Below are 23,419 nucleotides of genomic sequence, written 5' to 3'. Positions count from 1 at the left end.
TCCTTTGGGAATGGAAGGAGGAGTTTGAGTCTTTTACACCCAGCATTGCCTCTTTGCCACAGCGAGCTGGATACTGATGACTGAGCAGTACAGCAATTACTCTTCTGATCTGCCTTGTCCTGAGGAATTGTGGGATGAACGAGGGAGGCGTAAAAGTGCCTGTCTAGACGACACTTCTGTTAGACTTTATTTATATGTGTAAGTGTTGGCTATAGGATTCAGATTAATTTAGGTGAAGTGGGAAATTAAAAGCAAAATCTAGCAGAATATGAAAGTGAATATGCATTTAGCTGTTTGTGACTATCCAGTTCTTGTTTGCATTTCTGTCTGTGTAGTTATTCTATGATCAATCTCACCTAACCAAATGCAGCGATCATTGGGTTACATAAAATAACTGTAATACAGAGTTGAAAGTAATCAGAAGGTTGCAGAACTGCACAATATCAGTCTGGGTCTGTTTGGCCATGTAACCGACTGCACTGAGCCTTTTGAGTCTTGCAGGGATGAATCCAAAGCTTGAAAAGGTTCAGTGTATCATTAGAGAACTTACTGGTCATGGTAGCAGTATCAGCTCTTTGAATTTGTTTGAAATGCTGGCCTTACTGGTATTCTTCCACTGTATCTCAGAGAAACTTGTTTTGTTGATAGCAAATAATACTGGGGGGAGGAGAGGAAAAGATAAGGAGCTGCTTCCATTTTTAAATTTATCTAAAAGCTCAGATTCCTGCTGGGCAGCCCTTGTTTTGCAATTTCTTCCTATATAACAAATTTTTGGGTGGAGGAGGAACTCTTTCATACTCAAGTGGAAGTCTTGCACTACTTTTTAGCAGATCCTTGATATTTCATATGCAACTAACTTTTGAAGTATAGTTTTGAGAAATGACGTATACTGTTATAATTGGTTTCAACTGACTTATGAAAAAAAATTTTATGGTGACTGTTTCTTTAGGAAATTATAGCATCTTGTGTTTATAGTTATGTGTTATTGTTCAAAAAATTTTACATATGTATGCCTCCTTAGGTCACTAGAGGTGGTCTTTAATGTAAATTTGTTTTGGTTTTGTTTATAGCTCTAGGAACAGTCACATACATCATCAGCATGAGGAATATGTGAACCTGAAACATCACATGGAGAGAAAAATCCAAGAACTGGAAGGAGAGCTTGCTTGTCAGAAACAGGTGTAAGAATAGGGAGAAACAATGTTGTGTTGCTGCAGTGTCATCTAGCAATCCTTTTTTTCAAATTTTTTTTTAAATTAGAATGTTCTGGTTTAACATTGCTGTAGTTGTGTAAGTTTTTTGGTTTGTTTTTTTTTTTTTTTAATTTTTTTGCTTAAATTGATGAGATTTGTAATGATGGTTTAGAAAATTATGCACTAATTGTGTAGTAACTATTGCTTTGCTTGTCCGGCAGCTGCCCCTTGTAAGGAACTGTTAAGAATGTGTTTAGTAATCTGAGATTGTGTAAGATTATTTTATGTAGACAGCACACTGCTAAATTTGTTAACCTTGAAACTTCAGGAAAGGTCAGCATCTAGAAAGCAGAGGCAGCCTTAAGGCAAGATGGGTAAATGTACGTTGTTTATCATACCCCTAATTACAAGGTTTGGGTTTTTTTTCCCCCCTTCTGCCTCTTATATTGCTGTCATTTCATCATAAAAGCATTATCTTACTAACAGTGAAGTCTGACCTTCAACTGTGATACCTTAGGGGGGCATTATGCCACCTCTCTCTATATATATTATGAACTTTAAAGAACAACAAAACCTTCATTCTTTGTTTTTGTATAAAAATGTGTTTGATATTAAAATGACTTAATTATTTACATATGAATCTGTTTAGTCATTAGAACTAAAATGGTTAATTTTTGGCCTGTCAACCAATCCAATATATAATTAAATGGAAGTGGTAAAAGAGATTGTTAGGCAATTACATCTTGCACCCAACACCTGCCAATCCAAATCTCACTGCCCTTAGTATAGTAGTCCTGCTAAAATAACCCATCTTCATCCAGGAGTCTTTTACCCATGAACTCCCCAAAGACAGTTTATGAACCTACCCAAAGGAGTATGAGCACTTCTCACTGGAACAGTACTTGATAACTGGCTTGATTTAGAGTTACCTTTGTGTGTTGTGTGGTTAAACTGTAATGATAAAGTTGATTAAATCCTGTTCCGCAAGCATAAGGGCACATCATCTAATACACACTATTTCTCCTAACTTTCTTTTCCTCCTCCAGCGTGGTATCTCCATTGTTTATGACTTATAATTAAAGAAGCACATCTTACATGCTTGCTGTTGGATCTCTTTGCAGTCATTCCCATTAACCTAACACATGATATTGCATCAAGTAGCCAAAATCCCTTGTGACCTCATCCTCTTCTTCTCAAGTTTCAATCGTGATTTATCAATTGAACTCCTGGAAGTAGTACTTCTTAAACACTTTTTAAAATACTTTATCAGTCTAGGCACCTGAACGGCTGCTCACTCAACAGTTTAATTTCTGGAAAATCCGTGACTGCCTTATGAAGAGTTTTTCATACACTTACAAAACATAGGTGTTGTGAAGAATGAGTTTCAAACTCCTTCAGTGATGTCTTCACTGGTGTCTTTACTTTCCACGAGTGGGACTCTGAATAACTTGCAGTCTTTCTTTGGAGGAATTTCACACCAGAATGACCATTCTGTAATGCTGTTCTTATTTGGGATTGAAATGTAAAGTCCTCTAACAACAGATTTTTGTTTTCCCAAGTATGACAAACAACATGACTGTTTCAATTATTATCCTTTAAATTAAAATTCAAGAGCTATACAGGGGAAAAAAAGTTTTCTCATAGCTTCCTATCTCCCAGCAGCCCTCTTGTCCCTTTATCTCCAGAGTGGAAACATGGTAGTATTTTTCTGACAACTTTTCAGTAAGGCTATAGTTTCTTAGCTTTTTAGTAGTTCTGCAGATATTCACTTTAAAAGCCTCTTGATTGCAGCCAGAACTTTCCCCTGTAATAGTTGTGAATTGTTTTGCTTAACTTAAACAAGAAAGCTTAGACTACTGATTACAAGTCTCTGTGACGTACCTTTAAAATCTTTTTTTTTGGTGTGGTTTGTTAGTGACCACTTTTTGTGCTTTAATACTGTTTCTATTGTCATTCTGAAAAAATAGAGGGAAAGGGTGAAATGTTTATCACTTATTTCATATATATGTGTGTGTATAAGAAAATGAATGTTCTAACTGCTTGTAGTAGATTGTACATAATAATCAATATCCCTTTATTCATGTGCTTATAATATAAATTTAACTTCTGTTAATATTTGTTATTTTATATTTAAAATTTTACTTTGTTGTGGCAAAAAAGGCTGAAATAATTCCGTTTCTTTTCGTATAGCTCAAGGCTGTTCAGTCCCATTTGCTAAGTAAAAAAAAAAAAAACACACCCCCTGCCCAACAACAACAACAAAACCCAAACCAAAAACCCCACAACTTTTAGCACTGTGGAGATATAGTAATTTTCTGCTCCTCTAAAAGTTAAAAGAAAGTTCAGTTATTTCTCTAATGGATAGTCTTTGACCTATTACAAATGCTCAGATGTCTGTAAAGGAATTGAACTTTAATGTCTATAAGGTGTTTTTTATTTTTTTCTTAAGATAAGCTTTTTTTTTCTTTTATTTTCTTTTTTTTTTCTTTTCCCCTATGGTTATGGAATCTGATCTTATTTTGCAAATGGTGCCATTTGGCTGATGTGTTTCTTGAAATTCACCTTTGCTGTACAAGTCATGTTAGGGGACCTACCATAGGCCAGATGATAGATTTTGTTCAGCACATTCTGATTCTTGTTAGAGCAGAGAAAGATTATGCAATGATTAAACCCCTTGTACAGTGTTTAAAAAAGCCTGTGACAATAACAGTGTTTCCATCAGTACTATTGTACTAGTGTTGCCTGTCTGTTGCTCCCCTTGTAGGAACTGCTAGTCGAATTTGATGCAGAAATGAAAAAGAGAGAATGTGAGTTTCAAAAGCAGACAATTGAAATGGGTAACTTAGTTCTGTCACATGAAGGTAAGGTAAGAACCCTCTTAGAGCAGCCCCAGGCAAAGTGTTTGAGATTACAGTACAGCTTGAATTCTATCAAGGGAACGATATTAGTCCTGGAAAACTCAGGATTTTTGTATGAAAAAAATCCTATTTTGTGAAGCGCACAAACTTCTGTTTCTGAAAAATGGAATACATGTTTATTGTCTAGAGACTATTACACAATGGGCTAACAATAATTCGCAATGACCAGTTGCCTAGTAAACTCGTGGGTACGGAGGAAACACTTGTTTACGAAATTTAGAATGCAGGCATTTACTGTGGTGTTTTATTTTACCATTGTCTTCCCAAAATGATTCATAGGCATCGATAGGTGTAGCATAGGAACACATCTGAGAGATGATTTATCAGCATTATCGATATCTCATACTGAAGATGAGACAATGAAGCCAAATTATTTTTCTGTGAAGGCAGTTTTTGACAGAGCCAAAAGTGATATGCTTTAAGTACCTGTCCTGTGATCTAAAATATCTTTTTCTTTGATTTCCTTCTTTTCTTTTTTTTTTTTTTTTTTTTTTAAAATCTCTACACCCTTTGTCCTTGAGACACTGATGTCCTCTGCTTTCCCTCCTTTCCCTACGTCCTAGGTTGAAGCTGATATACAGAAAACAGACTGCAGGTTGCATGAAGTGAAGACTGTTCATTCTGCTTTGACTGTTGAGAGAGAACAGAACATACAAGCATCGTTTAATCACGGTATTTTACCTGAAGGGGAGAAACAGGTTAGACAACACTTAATGTCTTGACTTGGATGAGTTCGTTCTGAGATGACAACTTTATAGGGCTTGTTTCCACTGGACTTCTTGTAAGCAGTTCATCTGTTTCATATGATTAATTCAAAATAGACATATCTAGCCTACAATACACATAGAATAGGTGTCACAGGCTTCCTTATGACTCTGATCCATTACTCACTACAAAAGTAGCAAGCTGGATGTAGACAGTTGCTCCAAAGCAGGACAATGTACTGTACCAACATGGCACATCAGAATGGGAAAAATTAATTTCTAGAATGTTCTGTGTTAGTTGCCATTCAGGGTAGATTTTAAAGTTGTAAAGTTAAAATTTTAAGGCAATGCTTCAAAATACTAATTTGTCAGCTGTTTAAAATAATGTCTTTTATTTTAGTATCACAAACTAGCTTTCCTTTCATTGCTACTTTTAAAAATACATATGTTAAAAAAAAGCCATTCAAAATTGCAAACGTAATGCTGGTTTGAAGCCATGCTGAGGCATAATGCATTAGGAAATTGTCTTTTGTAAAAGAATGAAGGTAAAGAGTGTGCTGCAGTGCGCCCTGCTGGGCAGCTACAGATGCTCAACAGTGTATTATCAGAGCTAGCTGATAAGAAGAAGCAGTGTTAAGCAAGCCTAGTGGTTTCTGAATGCAGAACGTGTTGTATTCAGAAAGATACTTCCTGAACACAGTTAGGCAAAAGCAGACTGCTAGCAAAGACTTACTATGCAGCAAGTTGTTTTCCCGATTTCATTTCAAACTGGACTGATTTGCAAATTGATCGTTCAAATACCAAGAGAATCAAGGTTGGGGAGGGTTCTTCTTTTATGGTTCGCATTCACTGTTTTCTTCCACTGTAATTGACTGTTACTGTTGTTGGCTAGACTTCTTCATTGTCACACTTTTCTTTCTGTTGTTAATATACTCTGTCTCTGTTTTGCACATCTGGTCTGTAGGGTGAACAGTACCCATCTTAGCAAAACCATTTTTGTCTCTGATTTGTGTGAGGGGCCATTGTTTAAAAAACAAATGAACAACAAAAAAATTTATTATTCTGAACTAGAACATTTTCTCTTATTTTTTGTGTACAAAATTAAAATGATTGAAAGTTTAAAATAGGTAACATTGGTGTCAATGAGTCTTCTTAGACAACGAGTGTATGTTGGCTAGCCGCTGGTTCAGATGACTGAGGCAAGAAGGATTAAAGTTTAAATACGCCCTAGTACAGTATCTTCAGCATACAACTCCTTTCTTCAAATTGGTCTGAGACCCCGTGAGGGTGCTAGAAATATTGCAGTAGTCATTCTTGGCCTTTAATTAAGCAACAGAGATGTGAAACACACCAGGCTGGAAAATCTTGCTTGTAACTGATTTTGAGTAGGACTTGTGTAATGTCTGCCTGACTGGAGCATACTAATAATGCCATACAAGTGCACAGATGAGAAAAGATTGCTTACAGTAGTTCTGGATGATTATGTGGTCTTCTGTCTAGACTCTTTCCACTAGCAAAAATTTGGAACAGTTGTATTTCTGGTTCAAACTGTGATGGTTCGTGCGTATATTGCAGGTCGAGATGAAGTTTTGGGCCCCAAAATTCAGAACACACCTGGATGATGTATTGGTACCTACTGATGCCTTTCCCTTCATGCCTTTTCAGTCTCCCTTTCCCCTCTCCTCACCTTAACAGCCTTGGAGAGATTGTAAAAGCAGAATAGAGATTATCCTCATCTTCTGCGTACCCTGTACTGTTAGGGCAGAAAGAGCCACAGGAGAAAGAGGCTGTAGGGCAGCCGTTGTCTTTACGATAGGGAAATTTAATTTGAAGGCCATTAGCGTTCCAGGTCGCACTTTCAGATCACACTCACAGAACAGACTTGAAACGGGGGAATAAGGGGACTGAAGAAAGTGGGGAATGATGGAGGGGGGCAGAAAAGGAGCAGTGCTTGAGGCTGTGCAAGGCATTAATGTTGAGACTGAATTATTTTGCTGACACCATGTGCAGGGCCTCATGGATTGCCTTTCCCTCTCAAGAGGCAGAACTGCTGCTTTGCAACAATTTAAGGTTAGAGTTGAACACAAAGAAACATTTTTTGGGCTCAGAAACATAAATTAGCAGCATTTGATACAAATATTCCAAACACATTAGTAGGTCTTTTCCTTTTCAAAAACGCCTGGTCTGGATGCTCTGTGAATTAGGATGTTTAGTAACTGTAGGTGTGTATATTCCACAATTGCAGGGCTTTCTAATACTCTGTACCAAATAGTATCTGTATTTCTTAAATGGCTGATGACAAATGTTTCCATCAGCTAGAGAGGATTTTACAGGGGTGGAATCTAAATTCTGCATTCTCTGGATGAAACCACAGTTATAATACACTGCCATCAGTCTAATGTAACTTCTTTTAAAACGTGTGCAGTCACACTTTGAATGAAGAAACAGCAGAAGTAAATAATGTCAGGACCCTAATGTCCTGGTCCTTACATCCCGTTGGTCCTACTAGATTTTTTTTCCTGAATGTTAATCAATGTCTGTGTGTTTGTGGGTTTTTTTTTTTTTGTCACATCTGTGTTTCCTTTTTCTTCCCTCCCCCAAAGTTGCAAATTTGGAAACTGAGGAGGCACATGAGAGGAAACATTGCCGTATTTGTCCTTTTTCCTATATTTTTCCTAAACATATGTATCTGACTATTGTCAAGAATTGGATTCTGGAGCTAGCAACCTTTGATGTAACAGAGTGAAGCAGTTCTTAAAGTTTGTGATCTAGAACATTTCACATTCTTGTCCCGATTAGGCCATCACTTTATTCACACAGGACTAGCTTTCCAAAGTAAATCTCCAAGATAATCTTTAAGGCTCTGTGCGGCCCATGAAAAAAACACTGAGCAATTCCCCTTCAAAAATTTAAGAAATAGAATGATTCTTGGATGCATTACTCTATAAGCAAGCTGCTCATATTTTACTAATATAAATTAGCTTTTTTACAGTAGTTAAAGCAGCTTGGGCAACCTGGGTTTTGTCAGCCTCTTCAGTTCTGGAAATCTGTAAGAATGACGTGTTCATCGGTTCATGTTTCCACCAAGTACAATTCTAAAAGTCAGACTTCAAGGCCTTTGTGAAGGCAGAGCTTCAATCATTTTCTGACAAATGTTCCTTTTACATTGTTTGCTGTTAGCTTATCTGTTAACTAATACGCAAAAGGAAGACATTGCTACTTATTTTAGAATTGAAGTGTTCAGAGGTTTTCTAGATGTTGTCCGTTGTCCAGGTTGTCTAAATGTAATCCATACACTCCTTGCCCTTTTCCAGTTTAGCAAAGGATGTCCAGCCTTTTCATGTCCTTGTGAACAAGTGATCTCCAATGACACTTTCAAGAATTTGGCAGGTCAGAAAGGGGACTGCTGTTGAGCCAGTAAGTTCTTTAAGGAGATGGGTTACCCACGCGTGGAAGAGAGAGAGAGCACGCTTCAAAGAACAACAGTGATAAGACAGAGCCACCTCTGTGGCTGTCCTCTTCCCCATCTGTGCCTCCTCCCCCATCTCAGGTTCTCATCATAGCAATTTTTTTCCTTGGCAAATCCCCAGAATAACCAGATCTCTTTTTTTTCTTCCTATGGTTCTTTTATCCCAAGTCTGTTCATGGATTGAAAGTATTAGGATCTGTGTGTGTGGTGTTGTGGAGAGAATATGTGTTGCTCATTAATGAAGGGTTGTTATTGTGTTGTACTTTCATCTTACAGATATTTCAGTATGATGATAGAAGTTCTCTGAGCAAAGATGTTCCTACCTTGGAAATAAAAAAGCTGCAGGAGCAGAATGCGAACCTTCGGGCTGCTATTGCACAAATGAGGAAAGAAATGGAGAGTCTCGATGAGCAGATGTTGTCGTCTCTTCCTCTGACAGAAAACAGACAGCTTGCAGAGCAAGGTGACAACTCTTGCAACAGAACTCTAAATTCAGTTAAGGAAGTGTAGTGGTCACAGTCATAACCTATGAGGGCTACCCGACCCACAGATGTGTAAAGATCGTGACTGTGGGGTTCTCAGGATTCCACAATACACAAGCACACAGAGGTCTGAGATTCTGAGAATTTCTTTATTACAAATTACTACAAAACTATTTATTAGTAAAAACAAATATATACACACACTATAAGTCCCTACAAAATTACCCCTAGGAAAGCAAACGTGTATATATATTGCAAGAGTAAGGCAAATATATGTATATTAGAAATTATTACAGAATTCCAATTAGTGAAGCAAGTATATGGAATCATAGAATCACAGAATGGTTTGGCTTCGAAGGGACCTTTAAGGATCAGCTAGTCCAGCCCCCCTGCCATGGGCAGGGACATCTTTCACTAGATCAGATTGCTCAAAGCCCTGTCCAACCTGACCTTGAACACTTCCAATGGCGGGGCCAGCACAACTTCCCTGGGCAAGCTGTTGCAGTGTCTCACCACCCTCATCATAAAAAATGTCTTCGTAGGAGAGGTATTCTAGCCCTCTGATCATTCTCATGGGCCCCTGCTTTAACAGGTCCATGTCTTTCTTACAAACGTTTACCTGTGCACATACCTATAAATAGATCATGTGAGTTGTTACTGGTACGACACTCACCAAACTGCTCTCAGAAGTGGGGCTAATTGACCATGGAAAAAGAATGTCTCACTTCAAAGATGATCCACTTCGCTGAGTCCGGAGTCAGCCAGGCATCCCCAGTGAGGGCCTGGTCTGTCTGGGAGATCGTGTGCAGGGAAGCTTTTGCAGAGAGACTCATTTTGGGTAGGTAGTGAGTTACTTTTTATACCTTTTTGGTGTAGATATGTAAGTGGGCATAGGGCATCAGTTCCAGGTGTAGTTGTTGCCACCTCCTGTTTTCCTGGAAGGTCAGTTCATTATCACAGTTTCTTTGTCCTGCCCCTATCAAGCTTTCTTTGTCCTGTCTACTAAGGCTGAGCTAAGGAGATACCCTTCTTTGTTAGTGTGTTTACTGGGTGGCCTTTGTGGTGGCTCTGTCAGGAACCTAAAAATTTTTAAAATCTCGGTATTAAAAATATATACTACTTTCAAATGCATCCCTTTAGCAGATACTGTCACACATTAGCTGAGTGATTTTTAGCATCTCTTAGAAATATTTCAGTATATCATGTTTTACACTTTCATTTTTACTTTTTTTTCATTATCCTTCGCGGGAAAGTCAAAGCTGATAACATTAAAAAAAAGCAAACTGCAGAAGGTATGACCATTACGACTAGATATATTTTGTAGTAAATTTCTGAAAATTTGTTAAGTTTGGTTTTGGTTGGCTCTCATGCAGGCCTGTTTAGAAACAAAACTGGATTTTTTCTGTGATTGAAAGAAGGTGATGTGTCTTAATTATTCTTGTTATACTCAGTATTGCCAGTTTCCCAAGAATGATTAAATAATACAGTATTGGAAGAAATAAAAACTTCTTTGTGCTCCTTACCCACAAATTGACCTTTCTAATGTGTCTTCTCTAGTCACTTCTGTATTTTGTAGCTGACTGATGTTTGTGCATTGTGAGACTGTACTGGGTTTTATATTTCTTCAGCTCTGTTTATAATACATCTACTGAAGTGGTATACGTGTATATTAAGGAGACAAAGTTCTGAAGCAGCTGTTGCTGTGAAAGCCTAAACTCTGTATAAAAGCATATACATTCATATTATACTCCTCTTCTCTTTTTAGATTCATTGTGCACAAACAAAGTTTCAACTGGAACCACTTTGAGCAGTATCAAAGTCAGCTCAGCTAGCTTGGGCTGTACAGTAAAGCCAAACACAGAAAAGGTACGAAGAGGTTTAAACTACGTAGAATATCTGTATGCATGTGTGTGTGCATGTAATTAAATACATAGCATATCATTTTTGTTTGAATAAATATTAAAAACTGAAGCAATATACGGTTACATGATCAGTTATTAAAGAGTGTGAGTTAGATGAGAGGCAGCAATGATTTTTTCAGCCAAACTTATGCTCATTCTTTCTAGGGAGTAAATTTTGACTAGTCATTCCCTGGCACAAGTCACTCCTGATCTTTCAAGCCGTTCTTGATATTCTGTTTTTCCACTTGCAAATTCTTAAACTGTCGTGTATCAGCTCTTCAAGTTTTCCATTGTAAAGCTGTATTTTAGCTTTTTTTTTAAAATACCAAAAATCTTCCAATATGCCTTGTAATAAGGTGAGCAGAGGTGAAACTGTAGATGCTGTGTCACTTCTGGACTCTGACAAGAGGGTCCTGGGACGCCGTGGTTGGAGACAGCCGTGCGCAGTTAGGGGGTGCATGGCCTTTCCTGGGAGAGCCTGGGAACCGCTGGCGCGGCTCCGGTGGGTGTCCCAGCCACTTTTTCTTCAACTAGTTTCTAAGGCATATTTGTACAAATCTCAACCCACAGCCCACACTTTCAAAATACTTGTTATAAGCACTATCTGTTTTTTTTTTTTTCAGGGGCCAAAACCCAAAGTTCTTGAAGAAAAGATGGTAGATTTTGAACAACAGTTACCTGGTGTTGGTCTTCAGTATGGTGTCAGCTGCACTCTACAAGGAATGCAAAATAAACTGAAGGAAGCAGCAAGAAAAATCTCAATTCTGAAACAAGAAAAGCAGCAGCTGATTGAAATGGGAAACAGACTCAGGGCAGAACTCAGAATGGTATTAAAGGAAGGTAAATTTATTCTACAGAAGAGTGCTAGCTTATATATTTAGAGTAAAACCTGGGAATCAGTTCATCCTTTGAGCTGGAGAGAGCTAGGCTTTAATATGAAAAAAAGTGCTGGACCTGACTGGTTCTGCATAGTTTGTGTGAAATTGCAGTGCTAATTGTTGGAAGTAAGATTATCATGTGATAGGAAGTGCTAACATAGAACAATGAGAGTCTGTAGGCAGAAAATTTTTGTTGATGAACATCTTAGATGAAGGACTTCCTGGTGCTTAGATGTCAGTGTGGGAACTGGAAATTGAACTAAGACTTCTTTTAAGAGCAGAAAAGAGGTAGTTTATCTGTTGGGATAAAAAAACTAATGCTTTATGAAAGTGGAAGAGAAAGCAGAATAAGCTTAGTCTAGAGTAAACTTGAATCGAGTATGTATAATGTAAGAAGATTTCACCGTGGACACTTAAGTTCCATGCAACAGCTGCGCTGGCAATGAAGCAAATGAAAAAAACACGAGTCCTATTTCCACATACCATTGAATCCATCTGCAGTGAGAAGGCCTGTATTCTGTGGTTCATTTCTATCCACTGTAAACGCTTGCTGGGAATGTAATATTGATGACAAAATAACAACAGAGAATGCCTTCCTCAGTATTTTCTCTCCTTTATAGGACTTTGGCATACTGTTAGCTCTAAGCGTTGCACAGTTTGTGTTGCCTCTGGTAGTCTTGTTCCAAGAGAGCTTGTCAAAAGAACACAGTGTCAGCTATCAGCTTTAAAGCGTCTGCAGCACAGGCTTACAACACAGGTAATGGTATGCTCTCTGAAATCTAGTGATAATGAGCAGTTAGGCCAGTTCTAATGCTATGAATGTAATTTTTCTTAAAAATCTGCATTTAAATGTCTTTTACTGGCTTCAGCTCAAATCTTCCTTTGGTACATTGAAAGATTTAATAGAATCGTAGAATATCTTGAGCTGGAAGGGACCCATGAGGAACAGCAATGCTGAGTATAGTGGGACAATCGCTCCTTCTGACTGGTTAGCTGTACTGTGCCTAATGCACCCCAGGATACAGTTGGCCCTTTTGGCTGCCAGGGCACATTGTTGACTCATATTGAGCTTACCATCAACCAAAACCCTCAGATCCCTTTCTGCAGGGCTGCACTCCAGCCTCTTGTCCCCTAATCGATATGGACATCCAGGATTACACTGTCACAGGTGCAGAATCCAGCATTTGCTCTTGTTAAATTTCATATGGTTGGTGATTGCCAAGTGCTCCAGTCTATCAAGATCTCTCTGTAAGGTCTCTCTACCCGCAAGGGAATCAATGGGTCTTCCTAATGTAGTATCATCGGCAGACTTACTTAGTGTGCACTCAACTCCCTGTGTCCAGGTCATTGATAAAAACATTGAAGAAAACTGGCCCTAAAATTGAGCCCTGGGGAACACCACTAGTGACTGGCCACCAGCCAGATATTACCACATTTACTTAAAGGGTTATATTTGGGACTTCAGAATTAACTTTTTTAAACATTATTTTTATCCAGTTAATTTCAGAACACTTGTGTTAATGCATCATAAATGCAATTCAAAACCACATTTTTTACATTTTTTTCTCTTCTCCACCTCTTTACTTTTTCTTTCTTTCACAACTCATCTTAGAACTTAGCTGACTTAAAGTGAGACCAATTAATATTCATTGCCCATCCATCCCAGTCTTCCCTTGCCTTATTTTTAGTGATCTATGCTGCTTTTCTGACATCTCCCGTCTCCCATGTTCTTTTTAAAATCAGTAAAGATTGTTCTTGCTTTTGTAAGAATAAATAGATTTTAAAAATACAATGTGTCCATGGCTCTTGGAGAGGTAGCGTTTGACTATGAGTTTTCAGATAGTGTGCTAAACTCCAGGAGTAGTAGTCCAACCTCTTCAGCTCATGGGTTGCTTGGAGGTCGTGGTTGAAGTGGCTGTCACTGGGGATCTTTCCAGCACTGGCACCTTCGGGATCATCTCTGTTACTGCTGGAATTTGTCCAAACTAGAAAGAAGGATAGCCCTTCTTATATCCAAGCTGTTCATCTTCAGTAGTCTCATTCCAGGCTGCTCTTTACCCAGAACATACCTGCTGAGGCTTCAGCTCCTGCACTGAAGCTGAGCTCCAGGTTGAGCTTCCGAACTCTGCTGTACTAGTTTGGGTGTTTTTCTTCTAGGTAATCACTCTTACTAGCCCAGCTACATTTGCTCCTGTGTTCAAGATCATCATCCTTACCAAAAACTGAGAGAATTTATTGCTATCATACCTACAGGAATTTCAGTGTCAGTTACTTTACATGATGGGCTCATGTTTTGTTTCTTTAGTCTTAAATATACAGCACAAGACTTTGATGTTTATTTTCATCTCCTTTGACAGGGCTGAAGAAGTTCACCTTTCATCAAATCTCACTTTAATTGCTACATGTTGAAAGATGGTGAAACTTTGTGGAGTAATTAGGTTTTTTTAGTTGCTGACAAATTACTTTTCCATAGCTGCTTTATTTTATTTGTTTTTTTAGAACTTCTTTGGGAGATTTTCTTTTGTAATTTAATAATAGGAAAAGAAGACAAAAGTGAAGAATGACCCTGATTATATAAGCTTGAGTAACAAGCAGGATGATAGTAACAAAAGCAAGAAATGTAGATTTTGAACAGATTTAGTAAGAGGTTTGTTAGGAGGGTAGTTTGGCCCTGTTGATCTGAAGGGAACATAATTTTGTTTTATACTATTTATAACTGATTATTTTAAATCTAGCAATGTAACAGCAAACTGAGCTGTAAATGTATTATTTTTAGAGACCATGAGTTATTTGTGTTAATGTAATTTTTTGTATTAGGAGCTGCAGTATGCAAAGCAACGGCATCTCTCAAGGATCTCTTCTCTAATTGCCTGCCCTAGCTTAAAGGAAGAAGCAGCTCCAAGCAGCTGTGAGGAAGAAACAGGATTACCATCTGCGGAGGTACAGTGCAGTTTTATAATCAGTGTAATTTGGTTGCAGTTGGATTTTTCAATTGCAGTTGCTCAACAGTCATCTCCTGGAAGACTTAAAAATACATGTATATTTTTAAGTTATGCATTGTTCCTGTACAAAATATTATTTGTTAACACTTAATAAACTAGGGTTTCTCAATCGCTTTCATGACATTGTAATTAATCTTCTTGTACAATCTTTCAAAATTAAAAATAATAATTTTCTTTTATCTTACCTTTTGCTGAAACCTTCTATCTTTCCAAGACCAAGATGCCACTATGCGATTTAACCAATTTTCAGATGTCTTTGCTGTGAAAAGTATGTATGTCTATAAGATTGTGTTTGAATTTGAACAGGTTCAGCTAGATTTCTCTATTGAAAATCATGGGCCAAAGCAACGAAAGGCAGATACATCCTCAGAGATCGTTCAAAGTCAGACACTCAGGCAGAGTCCTAGTCAAGTCCAGCAGGTCCAGCTTTCTTCATCTAGAGGACGTAATTTCTGCCAAGGTGTTTGGCAAACTTTAGAAATGGGATCAAGCCCTTCTGTTCTCAGTCCTCAAAAGAACGCTGACCAAGGTAAGCATGCTTTGTAAAGTAGTCACAGCATTTGACTCTTCTAGAAGAATGGAAGTAGTACAGTAGTGGATTCTGCTCCCTTCCACTAAATTTTTTACATGATTGCTGCTGTTGTTACAGTCCTGTAATCAGAATCTGAGGATGTAATGAGTTACTTGAAGGGAATTTCCCTGTTGCCAGCAGAAGTAAGAATTAAGAGGAATGCCTATATAGCTCTCTGGTTTTAATGCCATTGTTGCAAATACTTCTCCCTGTTTATTAAATACTCCTGGAAAATGCAAATACCTTCTGTTTTGACATAGTCTAAACCTTGTCTGGGGCAGATATGAAAGTGTCTGAGAATGGCACACTTCATGTGTTGCCAAGTGACTGTTAGATCAAATTGTAATTTGGCAAATCCTTGCTTAATCATGCAGGTTAATAGCTACAATACTGCTTAGTGTGCTAAGACCTAAAGGCCAGAAGCAACATCATGGGCACAGTGTGGTATATGATGCGGGCACACAGTGAACTAGGCATTGTTATTCACTAGAATTTTATAGTCCAGTGCAACAAGTTGGAACATAAAAAAATAAAAGCAGACACAAATTCTTATAAGTGAGACAGCACCCTGACCTTACATCTCAGACAGTATCAGAGTTAGGATGAGAGGAGAAGGGTAAAACCTAGTCAAAGACTGAACATTAATCAATGTTATACTTCTACAAAAAGGACCGCATGTTCTTGGGAGTTATAGCAGGAGTGCCATTTGTAGGATATGTGCAGCAAAGAGTAGCCTCTTCACAGGCAAATTGTAAAGGAACTTTTTAATGGTAGCCATTAGGTTGAGCAGTGTATTGCAGACGAATGTTATGTCTCCCAAACTGTTGGCCTGTTCATGAAATAATCCTTCATTGGCAAAACTTTGGAAAACTGTTCTAACACATGCTGTGGATGGGACAAAAAGTAATGGCCTTAAATTATAGTACTGGAAAAAATTTAAGGATGGCCAATAATGGAGTATGTTCCCCAGAAGGACTGTAGAATCTTGGACTCTTCTTTGTTAAAGGTCTTTCTAAATAGACAGACAAACATTTCTCCAGAATGTTCCAAGTAAAGGTGATTTTTATTTTTTAATAAGAGGTGTAGCATTCAATAAATTATTTCTTGTGGGTTGTTTGTTTTTTTTTGTTTTGATATTATTATTTGTATCATCATCATTATTCCTGAGATCTGATGGCAGCTGTGGAGTAATATGGCAGCCATTTAGCCTTTTCAAATGAGCTTTACATTAATAGTGACCTGTTACCATTACATAGATGCTTGTGTGCCATTAACCACATATCAGACTGCAGGAGCAAGAAAGCAACCAGTGAGTTAAGGAAAGTGATTTATTTCCTTCTATTTGGTACTTGTGAGGCCACATCTGAAGTGCTGTGTCCAGTTTTGGACCCTCTAGTACAAAGGATTGACAAACGTGTCCAGTGGAGGGCCACTAAGATAGCTAGGGTGCTGGAACACGTTACACGAGAAGAGGTTTAAAGAGCTGGGTTGTTCAGTGTGGAAAAGAAAGAGGCAATGGGTAGTCTGATTGCTGCGTTTCAACTACCCAGTGAGGGATTTTGGAGAAGACAGGGCCAGACTTTTAGAGGTGCACAGTGAAGAAGGAAAAAAAAAAAAAAAAAAAAGAAAAAAAAAAGAGGCAATGGGCACAAGTTGTGTCAAGATACATTCTCAGCAAGGAGTGATAAGAACTGTGACATTTCACCCAGAGGTTCTTTCCAACCTACATTACATCTATTTCTAAACCAGTGTATAGGTGCAATGAACCATCTTTAGCAGCACACAAGAAAAAAAAAAATATTTAAAAGGGCTTTCAAAATGAAAAATGGATTATAAGTGTATTTATTCACAACAGCAGTGCATTGCAGGGGCAAAGTAATGTGCATTGACAGACCTGTAGGACTGGAATAGACATAGTGCTGACAGTCATGATTCATGTGCTTTTCTTGTGGGGCTGGGACTGAAATAGGAAGAGTATTTCAGGTCAGGCCTATATTGACAGGATAAGCAAAAGGATGTCTTTGAAACATTCCTGATAGTGCCATGCAGTTTCATGCTGCTGTATGTATGATGCAACACCACTGGCAGCCTTACAAGGACATCAGTTTCTTAATGTCTAGAACTTTCCAGCCACTGTTGCAAAACTTACTACAGAGTTTTGGGGATCTAGAGAATAGCAAAAGGGGAAGATGATACTGCCAACATAAAACAAGTGAAACGTCAATAAGGGGTGGTATTTTCCTGAGAAGAACCTTAATTTGATCTCTGCATCCAGATTTACCCTAAAAACACTTGAGTGGGGCTTCTTACTCAAACATACGGGCCCTGAAGTACTGCATTGCAAGCATGGGACTTTTGAAAACTCTTTTATGTTGCTTAGCTTTCTCCTCCAGGAAACAATCCAAATGGTACCCTTAATTCTACTAGACTGAATTCTGCATTTCAGAAAACAAGATTGTGAAAGCAAAATCTTTCTTTTTTTGGAAGAACGTCACCTCAGAGCAGAATATACAAAATTTTCAAGGAGTTCTGCTTCCGATTTGTAGCAGAGGCTTGCATTATTTTTCATGCCTGAGCTATGGAAAATTAATTCAGTCTTCCCTGTTTAAAACCACTCACTTGAATTTAATACATACATCAAACACATGGTTACAGTGGATAGAAGCGTCGTTAAGATGAAGTAACTCAGTACTGGGCTTTCAGATACAAGCGATGCACACACAGACTTGAAAGCTCAGTAACAAAAGATGATTTGCAACAAAGCAAGCAAAGTAGTTTGCTTATTCAAATATTTCTTTTGCAAGTTCAACTCTGTACAAATCTATCACACCAGTAGCTGTGTTTTAGGGGCGAAACAGAAACAATTGTAGTGTGAAAATGATTTTTCTGAACCTGTTGAACAGCTTCATTCATTTTTTTCATGTACAAAACAGCCTATTGGGACTTAAAAAGGGTTGGCATGTCAAGTAAGCCCTGCAATTTGCTGTATTTCCAGCATTGGACACAATTCAGTGACTCAGTGTGTTTTGGAGTGTTTATGACTACGTGTTAACACTGAATTACTGAAGTGAACTGTTATGTACTTTATTCATTTCACCATCAAATTCAGAACTTGTGGAAGCTTCCAGGCAAGTCAGAAGGCTATGATTTTTAGTTTGTACAGTAGGAATGAGATGGGTTTAATAATTTGTATGTTAATTCTGCAGATAAGTAGAAAGAAAGGGTTTAGAAGGAAGTCAGGTTCATTGTTCAGGTGTTTTTATTGTTCTGTATTATGGAAAGAGAAAGATCCTACTACAGAGGTAGACAGGTACAAGCCACGATGATATTAAAAGCATCAGTGTTACATGCATGGACTATACTAGTAAGAAAAACGCTTCTGTATTTCTTTCCTTTTTCTATGCCCTATCCCAGAGGTTGAGAGCAGGCGGGAGACTTTGGTTGGTGATCCATATCATATGCATCTTGAATGCCGATGACAGGCCATCCTCAAAGGAAAGTTGCTTGTCAGAAGAGTTGTATGTTTTCCTCTGAAAATCATGACACATGTGCACAACCGTGTGATTAGCTTCTGTACGTGCTGCAAGGTTTCTCTATTCCCCTGTGGGCTATAGTGCCTTTTTTTATTTTAGAATAAATGTTAGACAGGAGGAGGGGAAGCTTTGAAAAACATTTGGAAAACTGGAATTTATTTTTCTTCAAGTAATTCAGCTTAATAGAGTTTTTACTTGCTACTGGAAATACTTACTAGTTTTTCTGGAAAGAAAGGCAAACATCACCTATTAAAGTTCGACCGTAAGACTGCATTTAGAGTGAAGCCAGTACTGTGCAGGGTGCTTCACGGTACCATGTGAAAAGCTCCTGATCAGCTGTGTATCCTTGGGTCAACAGGGGCCGGGGTCAGTGCAGGGGGAACGAGCCTGAGGCAAGCTGTATCTGCACACAGAATGTCCCCGCTAGTCACTTGTTTTATACACTTTTGGGGTAGATGAAACTTTGTATTTTCCGTGCCAGAGGAGGGCTCCAGTTGCAGTGGATGGTCCCGCTGTATATCTTGTGAAACCTCACCTCCACAGATACTCAGAACTGTATCCTGGGCGTATAAATTTGAATTTACATTGTAGCCTAACAAAGACCGGGATTGAGCTGCTTTGAAGCAAAGTAACTTTTCTGGTTTACTACTTGAACTTAGATAGGGGAGTTTCTTTTACTATAATTCTCATTGTTACTGTTATTTGCAAAGCTCTGTGGTCTGAAATTCTACACTTTATGGATCAAAAGTTATCTTAAGTGTTTCCACACTAGACAGAATTTCAACAGCATTGACATCACTGACAGTTCTAAGAGCAATCCATGTGGGTAAAAAGCTGGCCAGAGAAAGAGTCTGGTAAAATATTAACAAACAGAAAGAGCGCTTTGGCTCTGTCTTCGTTCTGGCTCCAGTCAGAGAAAGACTCATGATTTCTTTTCTGCGTTACATAAAACTTCAACTTTGAAGTGTTTCACAAATATTAACTAATCCCCTAGTTACATTTTCTTCACGTAAATGTTCTTCTCCTCAATAGGAACTTGTTTGAGTTGGTGTTCCTTCAGAAACGCTGTTAGCCATAAGCAAATATCTAGTGTCAAGTTCTTAAATGAAATTTTCCATCTGGGGAAATTTCAGTTTGCTCATACAACATGTCTGACGGTATCTCTTTAGTTCTGAAAAGAAAACTATGGATATTAATTTCTGACTGTAGTTAACACACATCAAATAGAAAATATGTTAAGCATTTCAATACACTAAACATTTAGGTTCATTTTCAAAAGCAGTTTAGGCTTTTAACTATGATCTTACTAGCTCTTGTTGCCAAGGTCACTTCTGAAAGCAAGCTACAGGCTTGTAAATTAGGTGTGCTTTTTCATTGTTTGTTTGTGAAAACCAAGCTACTGCATTTAAATTTTACTGCACATCGCATATTCATGCTGATTTTATTCAAGGTCCTTCACACATGTGAACAGTCCCAAGCAGAACCAGTAACATATGAAGGTGTTCTCTTAGGATATTTCACTTTAAATAGCATTTCTGATTCTGGGGTATTGGTTCTTTGTCTTTTTCTATTTTGTAGAAGTAACCTTACAAGTTTGCAATTTTATGGGTTTAAATTTCTGTGTTAACATGGATTTTTGACAGTCCGGAACTTTACGATAGCCATATAGAATGCTTGTGTTCTGTGTTGTTGTTCCAAACACCTAACTAACTAGCCTTTACTAGTTATAACCATAGTGTCTCTACTCATGTCAAGCGACAAGCATACAGAAGACTTCAGAAGAAGGGATGCATGTGATGCATTGGTGCTTGGTTACTTTGCCTTTGGATCTACAGGATTAGAGCCTCCCACATTCTTTCTGAAAGTCATCCCCTTGGTTGAATACAAAAGACCCTTCAAAACTGAGGAAGTATTTCAAAAAACCAGACTGTCTATAAGCAATGTTGACTGTGTGCTATTGATCTGCTCATTGCTGTTATTTAGACCACAAACAAGAGGTAATCTCATTCTGCTGCAGCTCCTGTAGAAGCAAAATAATCTTTGAAGCTCTATCTAGTACCTTTCAGACACTGCTGCCTGCATTGTTCTAAACTGTTGATGTTGTGAAATTATGCTTTATTATCTGACAGATGTGGTAGAGGTCTAGGGTAATGCACTGTAACGATTAAAGTCCTTTTTCCAGGCAGGAAAATACACCCAAAGGTCTTCCATGGGCTCAAGCGTTCTCTTTCATATGTTCTACATCTGTAGGTAACCACTAGGTGGCAAGCTGAACAACGTGATTCCACATCAATAGCACAAGAGTCCACTGAGCTTTTGCCACCTGTAATAACAAATGCCACCAAGCTGACTCAGTGCAGAGATTGCACACACATGAGTGAACAGCTGGTTCAAGCTAATCCTGAGCATAAAAATTATTATGTCATGTTGTGACACTAGCCACAGTGTCATGCTTTGCACAGAGCTATAAACCCTCAATAGATTAATTCATTCCATAATTCAAGAATATTTTTTATTTGCTTCCATGTAGAATTTTGTTTGGACTTTCTACCATGTTCTGTTGTCTATGAAAATTTACCTTATCCTACTAATAACTTATCTTTGTCAATTTGTGCACCTCTTATTCTTGCTGGGAAGTGAAGCCTGTCATGCTCAAAAAATTCAACTACTACAGAATGCTGTAGTGTGCGTTATTGCAAGTATGTTATGACGACTTCTGCTTTCTGCTTTGGCTCTCCATAGAAAATCTAAAGTTAAAATCTCAGTGCCTTGCAAAATAAGTATTAAGTGGCTGGAGCCAAGCACCTCTAAACATTACCTAGAGCTTACACTGAATACTGTGATTGACCAGTTCCACTTGTCTTACGTAATGAAACCTGTGATAAGACTAAAGTTCAGTTAGTTGGAGATAGTGGTTTTCAGAGAATTACGCGAGAGGCTGCAGAATGGACTCCAGTTGGTACTAGGACCAGTCTCCCTGCTTCCCAACCAAAGATGTGACTTTTTGAATTAGTCCTCCCTAGCACATACAGATATTTCAGACAACAAAAATGAAGATTTCCGCAGTAAATGCCTTCCTCTGTGAGAGAAGATGAAAAAAACCCCAAAAGATAATGGTTGTAGTGTAGCTTTGTGAAGCACACAGAATTGCTTTTGAGCCCTTTGGATCATGCATATCCAAACCTGTTTTGCTGCAGCTTTTATGGCTGCTGGAGATTTCTTGAAACAGATCAAACTATTGCAACCAACTACTTTATCACCGTTTCACAATACAGGAACAGGTAGGTCTGACTTTGTATCGTGTTGTCTAGTATGTTGGTATTGCCTTGATTGATACAGATGTTCTCTCCCAATGGAGAGAAGGGTAAACTTGTAAAATGTGATGTTTAAAAACAGGTGAACAGATAGGTAGTGCTTGACTTCGAACAGTTACACTGACCTTCCATCTGTCTTCCTTTCTCCTTCCTTAAGCAGTCTGATGCTAATGGAGAATGAACAGGTGCAGAAGAAGCGAGAGTTGAGCAGGAGATGCTGATGCATTATACCATCAGCACAGCAAGCCTTAATGTACAGTTCTGTGCCTTCTATGTACAGAAATGGTTCTGTTACTCACTTAAGACTTTGACAAGGTGGCACTATGGCAGCGATATATTTAGAAAGAAAGAGTAAACCAATTCTCTTCAACTGTCCGGTCTCATAATTAAATAAAAACATAACTACAAAGTATTTTTCTTTCTTTTTTTGAGCAGTGGAGTTTGAAGTTACACATTCAACTGAACATCCTGAAGAATCTCAGCAAAATATCAAAGCCAAGGATAAACTTGAAATGCCAGCTGCAGATTTGACAGTCAGAAGAACCAGGCTGGAAGTTCAGCAGAAGTTAAAATCCAGGAATTTATCTTGTACTCATCCCGTAAAACCAAAAATCTCTTCTAACATGGCAAAAATCCGCAACTATAATATTAAAGACTGATTTCTTTGTTGGCAGCAAGTTCCTGGTCCATACATGCTATTAACTTACTTTGAAATCTAGAAATAAGATATAAATATCGGCTTCATTTTTGTATGTCGAGTTGGGATGTTTGCAGCCAGAAGAGAGAACAAATACCCTACTTCATACTATGAACCCTAAAATAAAGGATTAATCTGTGTACATTAGGAGATTACAGTCTTCACTGTTAATACTGATTTATTTTAATTGTATATGTTAAATATTGCTTGCATCATGGATTTAGAAATGCCCAGTTAATACACTTGTAAAGCCTTGTGCCTTTATGCAGGGTTTGCAGGTCTTTAGCAAATATTTTGTTGAGAAACTGTGGATGTGATATAAGCTTAGAAGTGGGATGCCTCAACCTACTTGTTCTCTTATAATTAACAATGCAACCGTTAATCCTGTGCAGCTATCTTTCTACTTGAAATAAAGGGGTTTGAAAAGATTACACCTGAATCTGTATTGTTTCTCATCTTCTGTAGCTCTTTCCGCTTGTTCAGACAGCATAGTGTAAAATTGAATACTATGCTAAAATTTGTACTATGAAATAGTATAAAATTAAACTTCTATTGTCACACTAGTAATTAGATTTTTCTTTAACAAGAGATTGCATAGAGTTTAAAGCAGTGAAAAACATGTTCATTAGCAACACTTAGAATCGTAAAGAAGCATTGTAAGAAATAAGTCTTACAACAGATGAAACTAAAAGAAAACTTGAATGAGTTGTGATGTAATGAGGGATAGCTGTATAGTTATAAACATGCCAGGACATTG

General features: G+C 38.0%; 1 protein-coding gene across 1 annotated transcript in view; it reads left to right on the top strand.

Moving 5' to 3' along the window:
* CCDC57 (coiled-coil domain containing 57) overlaps positions 1–23,093 on the top strand; it is a 37,257-nt gene extending 14,164 nt beyond the window's left edge. Inside the window, exons 3-11 of the mRNA XM_068413576.1 lie at positions 1,071–1,179; positions 4,675–4,809; positions 8,561–8,747; positions 10,532–10,632; positions 11,291–11,507; positions 12,166–12,302; positions 14,363–14,485; positions 14,854–15,076; positions 22,401–23,093. Coding sequence (XP_068269677.1) covers positions 1,071–1,179; positions 4,675–4,809; positions 8,561–8,747; positions 10,532–10,632; positions 11,291–11,507; positions 12,166–12,302; positions 14,363–14,485; positions 14,854–15,076; positions 22,401–22,624 — 1,456 coding nt within the window. The 3' untranslated portion in view covers positions 22,625–23,093. The remainder of the gene's footprint in view (positions 1–1,070; positions 1,180–4,674; positions 4,810–8,560; positions 8,748–10,531; positions 10,633–11,290; positions 11,508–12,165; positions 12,303–14,362; positions 14,486–14,853; positions 15,077–22,400) is intronic.
* The last annotated feature ends 326 nt before the right edge of the window (positions 23,094–23,419 follow it).

The sequence above is a fragment of the Nyctibius grandis genome, chromosome 15, assembly GCF_013368605.1.
Source record: "Nyctibius grandis isolate bNycGra1 chromosome 15, bNycGra1.pri, whole genome shotgun sequence".
In the NCBI taxonomy this organism is placed as follows: Eukaryota; Metazoa; Chordata; class Aves; order Nyctibiiformes; family Nyctibiidae; genus Nyctibius; species Nyctibius grandis.
The sequence above is the reverse complement of the archived record's forward strand: the minus strand, read 5'-3'. Positions and strand labels throughout refer to the sequence as shown.